General features: G+C 30.6%; 1 protein-coding gene across 9 annotated transcripts in view; it reads right to left on the bottom strand.

Annotated features, from left to right (window-relative positions):
- LOC126881865 (potassium voltage-gated channel subfamily H member 6) overlaps nt 1-12070 on the bottom strand; it is a 1259880-nt gene that overhangs the window by 614031 nt on the left and 633779 nt on the right. The window contains exon 1 of one of the 9 annotated variants that reach the window (XM_050646515.1): nt 6576-7117. The exons of the other annotated variants lie outside the window; for them this stretch is intronic. Within the exon in view, the coding sequence (XP_050502472.1) occupies nt 6576-7055 (480 nt within the window). The 5' untranslated portion in view covers nt 7056-7117. Of the gene's footprint in view, nt 1-6575; nt 7118-12070 lie in introns of those variants that run through there. 9 annotated transcript variants of the gene reach the window in all.

Here is a 12070-nt window from a genome sequence, read left to right as displayed (position 1 = left end):
TGATCTAGCAGGTGGTGATAGTTGACAGGGAGCATCTAAATAGCTATTTATTTCTTCATCTTCGAATAAATCTACTGGTGCAAACACTTTTTCAAGGTGTTCTACAAAAACTCTTGCCTTTTCCTCATTTGATCTAGCCCATGCATTATCGTTCTGTCTTAATGGAGAAGCTGTTATGACAGGTCTTTTTATTTTTTGGGTCGCTATCCACAATGAGTGATCACTGGGAGTCAGGTTTTTGATGAAATATTCAAAATATGTATTTCTGGATTCTTGAAGTGCTGAATGTAGTCTGTGAGTCAGTCTATTGAGATTGGTTTTGTCCGCTGGGTTTCTTGTGTGCTGCCAGATTCTGCGTGCCCTACGCTTCTCGGTTACCAACTCCTTAATATATCTGGGAACATCATCTGTCTTTCTCTTATGATGTACAGGTGTTGCTTTCGAGGCCGCGTTTTGCATCAGATTTGTGAAATCGTGAACTGCTGTCTCAATTTCTTCTTCTGTTTTTAGCCTTACGTTGAGATTTAGGTTGGTGTTCCCACCAGTCCCACAGGATGTTGGGTACAGGGTAGCGAAGTCCCACAGGGTGTCCCAGTTAATAAAACGAAGTTATAAGCAACTTCCGGTATAACCGGAAGTAGCAAATAGATGAAAATATTTTCATTAAATAGATGAGTCTTCAAAACCCCTTAATTCAAATTTGCATGATTCTGTTGCCTTTAGTTCTTGAGATATTTCTAATAGGCCCTTTATTTGCCTCACCCTGTATATTAAAAAAAAAACTGAAAGGTAAAATTATTTTTTAATGTTAATTGAATTTACTATAAAAGATGCTTCGACACGGAATAATCTCGATCAGTGTAGCCAAAAAGAGTAAAACTAATTATTTCCAAGGGCGCAATAAATTCATCCCTTCAGAATAAATGTCTCGACCTTAGCATTTTAGAGCTAAACAGCTAACCTATTTCCTCGTTGTACCCTCTTTCGTGTTATTATTTCGGTGGTATTTGTCAAGAAATGTGTATAATGTAATGAGAATTACCAACAAATGGTAAAAAAATAATTATAAAAGGTTTTTATGCTTTATTTATTCATAAAATAAAAACGCCATTTTTCTTTTGTCATGTCAAAACATAATTAAACAACATGAAGTGTTAATGAAAAATGTATTTATATACTATTATGTGTATACATAATGTAACAATTAATATGGAATTTATACAGAGAAGGTGAAAAATGATAAAATCTAGATTTGTGGACAGTGAATCTCTTTGTAGTGCAGATTATCAGTAGTAATTGCACAAGAGCTCTAAAATTATTGAATTTTTCCCGAGTCACACTTTGACAGTTTTAATTTCACGAGCCGAAGGCGAGTGAAATTATGTCAAAATGTCACGAGGGCAAAAATTCTATATTAATTTTAGAGATCGAGTGCAATTTGTTGCGATTATTTCATGAATAAAACTGTTCAAAACCAAAATTTTATTGTAATTTATTTATGTAAGTACAAATTAGTACAACTAAACACACAGTTGTTATAAATATTTTACGGTTAAAAGTCATCACTTTTATAATTTTTAAAACATTAATTGTCATTAATGTCACTGAATGTATTTTTTCGTAGCAACGAAGGGCATCTGACGTAATATACTTGACGACGGGCAATTATCAAAAATTATCAATTTAATTTAGATTTGTGTAGCTTTCTATTGGTCACAATCTCCTATGAATGAAATAATCAGTAGTAATTGCACGAGAGCTCTAAAATTATCGATTTGTTTCCCGAGTGACACTTTGACAGGTTTAGTTTCACGACCCGAAGGGGAGTGAAATTATACCAAAGTATCACAAGGGAAACAAGTCGACAATAATTTTAGAGATCGAGTGTAATTCGTTGAGATTATTTCACAAATAAAACGTCTTTTATTTAAACTTAACCTAAATATTTGCTATACCTGATTCTTTTTATTCGCTGTGACAAGTTGCAAAACATTAATTATCATTATAGGGGAGTGCATATAGAGTTTCACTTTTTCGCAAGATAGAACTTGTTCTAATTTCATTAAGAAATGTTTAATAAACAACATATCAAAAAGTTCTAATCGAGAAGTTGGTGCTTCATTTTTTATTAAACAAATTAACTACGAAACTAGATGTTTTTAATAGATGTTTTTGAAAATATAAATTTTAGAAAAAACTGACTTGACCATTGAAAAATTCAGAAAATTTTACAAAAAAACCTTATATAAAGAATTTTCTAAAATTAAATCTCTATCTTCTATAATTTTTTATTTATAACGCTAAAGTCACCCTTCTCACAAACATTGGCGCACTGTAAACTAACGTACGGCGAAGTGCATGGTTGAGTTATTTTAATGTAATTCTTTAACTAACGGATCAAATGAAATTTAACAAATTGAACATGAAAGAGGAATAATTAAGCTATCTTACGGTTATAATAGAAAGAAATAAAATATATGGGCATAAGTACGGTGTGGGCGGAAAGTGAGCCTTACATGAATTTTGTTTAAAAATGATTTAAAAATGTGTAACTAATACAATTTTTCTCATAAATCTTTCAATTTTGCACAACTTACCTTTCAAGCGTATTACTAAATGATATTTTATTCAAAAAAAATTTAATTCAAATGATATGGCGTCTCAAAAAATGTAATTTTTGAAATCTTCGTAATTTTATAGAATTACCACCATTTTAAGACGGTATTACTCAAGTTTAAACAGATTTATTACAGTTTTATAAGTGCTTTTTTAAAGCTTAGGATATAATCTTTAAAATACCTTAAACTATTTTACTTTAGAAGTGAAATAAACTATTTCTATTTCAAAAATGTAATACAAAAACCGAAAATTACCAGCTAAAAAATTTTTTATACAAAGTGATCAAAACTTTTTTTCTGTAAAACTTATCTAAAATACATTTAATAATAAGCTTCAACAATAATAAATGTTCAGCAAAAACATTTTTTTTAGCTCTTATACAGTATGTCTGCGTAACTTGGAGCCTATTGATAACTTTTTTTAGTATCAGTTTTACGAAAAAAAGTTATTCTTTATAAAATACTCTGCATCGTATATAATCTAAGATGCAATCATCAAATATCAAATTTAATTAATGTTATATAAGGTCAAATATGTCAAAAAATATGAATTTCACTCAAGAGTAAAGTACCTTTAAATTTCACAATATCGAAAACTGTTATTAAGAAAAGTTGTTTGGAAATAAAAAATTTGTTTTAGTGTTCAATTACATCCCTCTAATTAAAATATTGTGAATAATAAAGGCACTTAACCCTTAAGAAAAATTCATATTTTTTACATACCTCGTATAAAATTAAAAACGTTCGATATCTGATGGTTGTATCTTAGATTTTAGACCAGGGAGAGTATTTTATGAAGAATAACTTTTTTTCGTAAAAATAACATAGTTATCATAATTGTAATAAAATGATGGGTTTCCGTAATTTGAGAAAAAATTGAAATTTTTTTTTTCGATTAGAATGATGTAATTGTATATTTATATATAGTTTCTAATATTAAACCCCTTTTCATTATAGCATTTTTTGATATTCTGGAATATAAAGGTACTTTGCTCTTTAACGAAATTCATATTTTTGACATAACTTGTATAACATTGATAAAATTTGATATCTGATGGTTGAGTTTTAGATTTTTGACTATCCAGAGCATTTTATTAAGAATAACTTTTTTCGTAAAATTGATAATAAAAAAGTTTTCCATGTGGTTCCTAGCTACGCAGACACACTGTATAAGGGCTTCTGTATAAGAATTTTCAAATTGCAATGCCATATTCGGATTCAGCATAATCAAAAATAAAATAGAAACATATTTGATCAAAGTAAAATGATGAATTTAACAATATTTTTAAAATTATGTATACAAAACAATTGTTATTGTTTAAACAATTAATAAACAATTAGCGGCGAAATCTGCGAGTAGAACTTTTTACTTTAACATGTAGACAAACTAACAAAAACAGTTTTAGAAAAATATAAGCTTGTTTGAATTTTTACGAAACAATGCATGTTTTCGTTCTAATTGCACTCCCCTATAATTAATAATTAATGTCACTGAATGTTCATTTTTGCGTAGTAAAGAAAGGCATCTTACATAATGCTTGACGAGGGGACATTATCAAAAATTATTTCTGTAATGTTTATTTCTGTGTTTTTCTATTGGTCAGAATCTCTCATGAATGAAATAATCATCAAAATTAAAATTATTATAAAATTATTTAACGAAATCTTATTGTAAAAGCGGTTTACTTTTTTGTCTACTTTATATAGCGATAGATAGACAATAACAGAAAAAAAAAACAATAAAACATACTCTAGTACGGTCGCTAGGGGGATACAACGGCCTACTTTACTTAGATGGACTTACCCAAGTTTTTTTATGTATTTTGAGCCGTAGAACATGAATTTTTTGGGTAACAATTGATTCGGATGTCGATAACATTGTTATAAACACAGAACTTACAGAATTACACAAAAATAATTTTTTGCAAAACAAAACATATTTTTGTACTTTTTCGATCATTCTAAGCAAAAAATGTCGTTTCAAATTTTTTCGTAGGATGCATAGTTTTCGAGATAAATAGTGGAACTTTTAAAAAATCGAAAAATTGCAAGTTTTGAACCCGAATAACTTTTGACTAAAGAAATAAAATAGCAATTCTGCTTACAGCATTTGAAAGCTTAAGTCAAATTATACGGAATTTGCATTGCTAAAAATTAATTCTTTTATTGTTAAACAAAGCTATAAACATATAGTGTTTGAGCGTTTTGACGCGTGCCCAATACAGGCGTTTTAAAACATGCTACGCAGAAATTGCCTGTTTGCAGGCGCTTCCACTTGTATATTATACTTGTTCGATTTTAAACGAGACATGCATTGAAAATATCACTCAAGCACTATGTGTTTAGAGCTTTGTTTAGCAATTAAAAAATTTAACTTGTAGCAACGCAAATAATCACAATCACTTGAACCTTCAAATGCTGTAAGCAGAATTGCTATTTTATTTCTTTATCAAAAGTTATTCGCGTTCAAACATTACAGTTTTTCGATTTTTTGAAACTTCAACTGCGTTTATCTCGAAAACTATGCATCCTACGAAAAAACGTGTGAAGCCATTTTTTGCTGCGAATGACCCATGAAAATTTGCATGTCCTTTAAAAGACTACCTTGTTAACAACAAACTACTCAAACGCCTGACGGTATCCGCTTTAGTGTAGGCGAAATCTTCTAAAGTTCTAAACAACGACCTATGAATTTTCCCTATTTATTATTTAGCAGTGTATTTAAAAAAATGGATTATACAGGGTGTTCAGAAAGTCTACCGATAAACGAAGACAGCAGATTCCTTAGATAAATTTAAGACAATTTAACCCAATTCATCTAGTTCGAAAATGCTTCCTAAAGGAGCTAGAGCTATTTAAATATGGCGTCTGGTAATTAGTTTTTCTTAAATATCTCCGGAACGCTTCTATTTAGAAGAACAAAAATTGGTACACATATTTATCTTCCAGGGATAAATCGATTCCATTAATTGCAAATTTCTAGTACCGGTCATACGCGTCCGTTTTGGGTAGGGCATCAGTTATATTAACGCATAATTTTTTTTTCAATTATTAAGTACTTTTGAATCTGAATTATTAAAATATAAGGTATTATAGTACTAAAAGGTACTCTTACTTTAAGTCGATAGGATACACCGTTTTCTAGAAAAATCGATTTGAAAATTTTTCGTTGTTTGACTATCAAAAAAAAAATTTCATTAAAAAAACTATTTAGAAAAACGAAAATTGGTACATTTATTTATATTCCAGAGATGAATCGATTTTATTAATTGTGAATTTCTAGTACCGGTCATATGCGTCCGTTTTGGGTAGGTCAATGGTTATTTTATCGCATACCTTTTTGTCTTTAATTTTTAAGAATTTTTGACACTAGATTATTAAATTATGAGGTATTCTAGTATTAAAAGTTACTCTTGCTTGAAATTAGTAAAATACACTGTTTTTTTTTATTTTCAAAATTTTTTTTAAATTCAGGAAACGAAAAATTTTTAAATCGATTTTTCTATACAACAGTGTGTCCTACCGACTTAAAGCAATAGTAACTTTTAATAGTAGAATACCTCACAATTTAATAATATAGTATCAAAAGTGCTTAAAAGTTAAAGACAAAAAAGTTATGCGATAAAATAACCGTTGCCCCACCCAAAACGGACGCCTATGACTGGTACTAGAAAGTCACCATGGATGGAATCGATTTATCTCTGAAAGATAAATATGTGTACCAATTTTCGTTTTTCTAACTAAAAGCGTTCTGGAGGTATTTAAGAAAAACTAATTACAAGACGCCATCTTCAAAGAGCTCTAGCTCCCTTAGGAAGCATTTTCGGACTAGGTGAATTTGGTTAAATTCTCTTAAAATTATCTGAGGAATCTCCTGTCTTCGTTTGTCGGTGGAGTTTCTGGACACCCTGTATAAGTGTATAGTAGGTTCTGATAAATATTTAAATTTTTACTCACCTCATTAACATTAGTTTTCACTCTTTCCTGATGGCCTTTCGTTCCCTGCAATATTCTAATTTCATCTACAAAATTATCACCGTATTTGGCACCGATACTGTTCCGGAAAATGCTTTTCCTTTGCCTAAACCTTCTAAAGATATTAGCGTCGGTATTTTCCGTATCACAGTTTTCCATAAAATTGATATAAACGTCATTGTTGTCGTTCTTTAAAAAATCTTCGATACTATTGGACGGCTTGTTTTTCTTTCGCGCACCATCCAGTGAACACGTAGTTTTCGGAGATATCTGTGACTTCTTGTATTTATGTATAAAAGAGTCGCTATTGCTGATTTTTTTTATTTTATTTCGACGTTTCTTCTGATATTTCGTTGGGTCGTTGGTCTCGAAATCGTCGATGATTTTCTTAATGATGGTTAGGTCTTGCGTGACGTGGTTCATGTTTTGCGACTTTTCCATTAACGTAGACTTTATTAACATCTTTTCAGGTTATGCGTCGGATAGTGTCGTCTTCAGATGCGTCCATTTCGAGACTGGTTCGAATATTTTTAGTGAATCAAGCAAAGCCTAAATGGAAGCTGGTACGCCAAATAAATACAAACTCAAATAAGTGTGGTTGAAGCTTCTTAAGCATCAATTTGGCGTGTAAAAATCGTAAATATTATAATTATTGTCTTCATTGTAAAATGTAGAAGCATAGAATTTTACAATATGTTGCATCTACAGGGTTTATTTTATGTATTTGGGTAAATAAAATGTTTTATAAAGATTTCAACTGCATACTACATGCGAAAGCCTCAAACCAAATATTATTTATAAACTAAAAATAGTAAAAAGATTTAAAAACTGTAACATCTTAAGAATATGACTTAACAAGCCGTGCTGTTATGATGTGTTCAGGAGATGATTAAAAAAAAAATGTTCAGAAACGTTATTGATTTTTTTTGTTACCGAACAGTTATTTAAATACAAGAAATAAGTTAGTTTGATTATAATTATAAACCAGTTTCTAAAATAGAGATAGATTCATCTAATCCCCCTCCACGAAAGTTTTATTCATGCAGCATAAGGTAGTTAATTTGTAAGTATATAAACATCGGTATTTAGGCGTCAACGTACGATACACAAGAATCTCTCAAATATTCCTGTTCATCTTCCGGCCACGTATTCTACCGCGGAAAGCCCAAACGCAAAAAGATTCATCTACCGTCTGCTCTAATGCAAACATGCATTGACGAACTCCCAGTAGAATACGAAAACATCCTCGAGGCTACCCCGTTAGCCTACCGCACCCACCTATAACACATCCCCTTCCCTACCCCGAACAGGGAGAAGTTGGTTTTTTGCGGTTTCCCAACTTCATTGCACAATTATACCTGTTCGTCCCAAGAAAACAGCCGCAACTATTTTCATCACTCGAACGCTCACTGTCCACGCTGCGCTCAAAAGCCACTCCTGACCGCCGACGAGGGACGCAGGTTTGCCTGTCGTTGTACAAGGGTTTCTAGGGAGACTGGTCGAGAGCAAAGCACGGACAGTACACGTAAATGTCTATGGAACCAACAACAACTCCAAACTTTCTTCTCTGTTGTCTTTGGCCTTCTGGACACCACCGTCCGGCATAACCCAGGAACACCAGAAACACCAGGACACGACACATGCCCCAGTGTGTTTTTCGGACTGTTTGCTTTTGCGGCCACTTTTTACATTCACTACAAACCCTGAAGGGGACAAAATCCTAAACGGGGACACTCATTGATAGCATTTCTACATAGCAATTTATTCTATACACGCAAATCAAACAATGAGAAGAAGAAGGCGTCAACGTCCTTCAGATAGAAATCTACGGAGGAGTACCACTGAGCCGCAAGCCCTTATCCTCTGTCGTACTGCTGCCCCATAGGCCTATCACATACCAGCGTATTCCAATCTAAGCCTCAGATTCTATAAGAAGTTTAAACTGCTGCGTTATCCTTTTGGTTTTCATTCATCGGGACTGGATTTAAAAATTGGTTAAATTCCTAATTACACTAGTCAACAAATAAACAAAAAAAGTTGCGACTGATATCGCAAATGGCTGTACCGGGGAATTTCCTGAATGCGAATTCAAACACCAAAATGTTCCACCACACCGAGAGAACAATCTCTTTTCTCCTAAAACACAGATTTATTTGAGCAATATTTCTTAAAAGTTAACATATCCTATTAACTTAAACATACCGGTTCACATATAAAGAAACGAGTTTTTTAAACACAACTCAATAATTTCTTACAGATAATTTCTTCAGTACTAAGAAATGCATTAATGGTTACATTTAATTTTCTTATCCTAAAGTTTTTATTCCTTAAATTGAAAACTACAAATATTTTGCAGTGTAAGAAATATAATGTTAAGTTAATCCATATTTATATTTGCGAACAAGAAATTTTCTTGCAATCAAATAAATATTTTAAACCACAAGAAATAATTCTTCAGAAATACCCTCTGTAGTAACTGTGGTTATAAAATAACAACTTTGTCATTAATGCCGAAATGTTACTTGTAAAGAGATTTTCTTCCACAAAAGAATTGCGCAGATCAACTATTTATGATTTAGTCGTCAGTGTTTGTCAAGATGGCGTGATATGTTCATGTTCATAGAGATGGATTTTGGATTCATTGGTGTTCTTTAAAAATTAACGGATATTTTGAAGGTACGTACATATTTATATAGGTATTAAATAAAAGTAAATTGAGTAATTTAAGATGTAATAATAATATTGTTGCGTATCCGAATGGTTAAAAAAGAAACATAATAGTATCTTTATATGCTTTTAGGTATAATGATGGACGACTCTAAAATAAAGGAGCTTATTATTCTAACTGGGAAATATGCCACAATTTAAAGCTGCGACAGAATGATATAATATATAGCTTCAGAACAATATTAAGAAAGGAGTTATTAACCAACTGCGGGGTCTTCCAGAAATGGTAGAACTTCATACATGTAAGTACCTTTTTAAAAATGTGTATACTTATGTGTCAACTATAATAGGTTTCTTGAATGTATAGTCTTCTATAAAAATATACAATACAACGCTATATCAAACATGGCGGGTGCAACGCTGAGGATGTGTTCTGTTAATTTATTTGAGATAAAGAAATCAGTTAGTCTAAAAGAAATATAGGTTTATGGTTAAGAAATGTTATTGCCGAAAACCGTGAATTAGGTAATATGTATTAAATGACTTAGATGTAAACTAATAATTCTTTCCCGTAATAAAATTTCTTAATGATTAGGTATGCTGTCTCTTTTAGATTATAAAAATTAAGAAAATTACAAATTATTATGTCTGCTTCAATGTTTTACATTGGTTGTATTTTCCCTCTTGTTTTAGCTAAACAATGTTTATTGTGTGACTTAATATTATACAGATAAATAATTAATATTTCATTAACAAAAAGAAAAAAATAAACAAAGATGTGTAGGTTAAATAATGCCATGTTTGAACTAAATATGATTGATTATTATTAGTATTAATAGTTCTTATGTGGGGCCGTGTATTTGTTTTTTTTTGTATTTCCTAAATTTGTCAAAATAAATATCTATATCTTTATAAAAAAAAATTTATTAAAGTAAGTTTACTCTTTCTACATAACGATTTTGTTTTAGTGAATTGCTGATATACAAAGTGCTATTAACAAAAGAAGGAAAATTTGAGAAAGTTGGATTTGCCTCTCCATCCATTTATTGTTGTGTAGAAGCCAGTGGTTTAAGAGTGGAGAAAATATTTGTATGTAATAATAACGTTTTATATCTTGTTTTATTAATAAATAATGATTTTACGTTAACACAATGATTTATTTCGCCGTATGTAATATCACTTTATTTTCAAAAAATATTAACTTAACTCTAAATATACGTTTATCTCTGCGAAATATATTTCTTAACATTAAATACATTAATTATTAATAGTAAAATAATAATATTCCTTACTAAGAAATATTATTGCTCAGAAAGAATAGTTTTGTAATGTGTAGAAAATATATTTTTATGACTAATAAAATTAATTAACATCAAGTGTAATTTCTTTCTGATAAATGGGTTTGAAGTTTGCCAGAAAGTGATAGCTCAATCATGTTTAAGATATATTTCTTTGGCTATAGTAGAATTTATTTGAAATATTTTAGAAAATTATATCTTACATACAAAGATATATTTCTTAGGCAATATGCCAAGTCGATCTTTCTTAAATATTAATAAAGTTTCTTAATGTCAAGAATTTTTTTCTCTCGGTGCACGTACATATTTTGAGTTATCTTCTTCTTAAAGTGCCGCGCACTTCTGCGTAGGCATCCATCGTACTTTGTGTGGTCAGGTGAAATGTTAGATTTGGAGTTATAGAATGCATCAAATATTGATGTTTATTATAAAACTTCCTATATATCATATACACATAATAAGTTCAGAACTAGAAACAAAAACCATAATAAGTCTTTTCTACACAACTTTGTGCGCATATCCCAATTTTCCCATAACACTATTTGGATTAACACAAACACACATTTTATCCTACAAAGTAAAAAACGAAAATAGTTTCTGGTTACGGTTCCTAAATATTATAAGTTTTACTGGCTAGTAAATTCCATTTAAAAAAATCCATTATTGTAATCTAGAACACATGGGTTAAGCATGTCATTTGGACAAGTGAATGTCTCGAACTAAATCATGTAATTCGGCTTGTTGGATGTAACAAAGTGCTTTTTCGTCGCTTTCGGGAAAATAAAAATCTTTATTTTCTGATACATCATCAGGTTCACATTTATCACCATACATTTCCAAATTTTTCTTCCAATTTGCCGAGATCCTGGAACTCCTAAATCTTCTCCATGAAAAACCGGTTTTATTGATGAGGTAATATCTGAATATTCAATTTTATGCTTGCTCTTCCTTGAGACCCCAGACATTTTTGTCATGCAGGAGTAACAGTCGTTAAAATGGTTTAGAACTATATAAGCTTAAATTGGGTAGGTTTACTGATTAAGGACTACCTTTGGTTTATAATTTATTTAAATGTTAATGTGTTATTCGTAAAAATTAGGTATCCCAGTGTTACCAGATTATGCACAATTTTTAGGAAAAACGTTAATTTGATAAGATCACGCACAAATATATTACAAATGACTGCTTTAAAAAAAAATTAGTAAAATACTCATAACTTAAAAATCATAACTAATTTTTTTTTGAAAAAACATCATAATTCAAAAACCTTACATGTTAGGAACTTTTTACCATCATAATCATATTCAGAGAGCAAAAATTAACAAAAAACAACATTTTGCATTAGAGTCACAAATTGGTTGCAAACTAGTGTTACCTCTTTGCATATATTTTTCTCGAACTAACTTTTTCGATAAAAAACTAGTTCTTGTTTCATGTCGAATTATCCGTTTTTTCCAAACTTCTTCCTGCCTGACCTATGTACGCTATATTTGACATGGATTACAACAGAAT

This window comes from Diabrotica virgifera, chromosome 3 (assembly GCF_917563875.1).
Source record: "Diabrotica virgifera virgifera chromosome 3, PGI_DIABVI_V3a".
Classification (NCBI taxonomy): Eukaryota; Metazoa; Arthropoda; class Insecta; order Coleoptera; family Chrysomelidae; genus Diabrotica; species Diabrotica virgifera.
The sequence above is the reverse complement of the archived record's forward strand: the minus strand, read 5'-3'. Positions and strand labels throughout refer to the sequence as shown.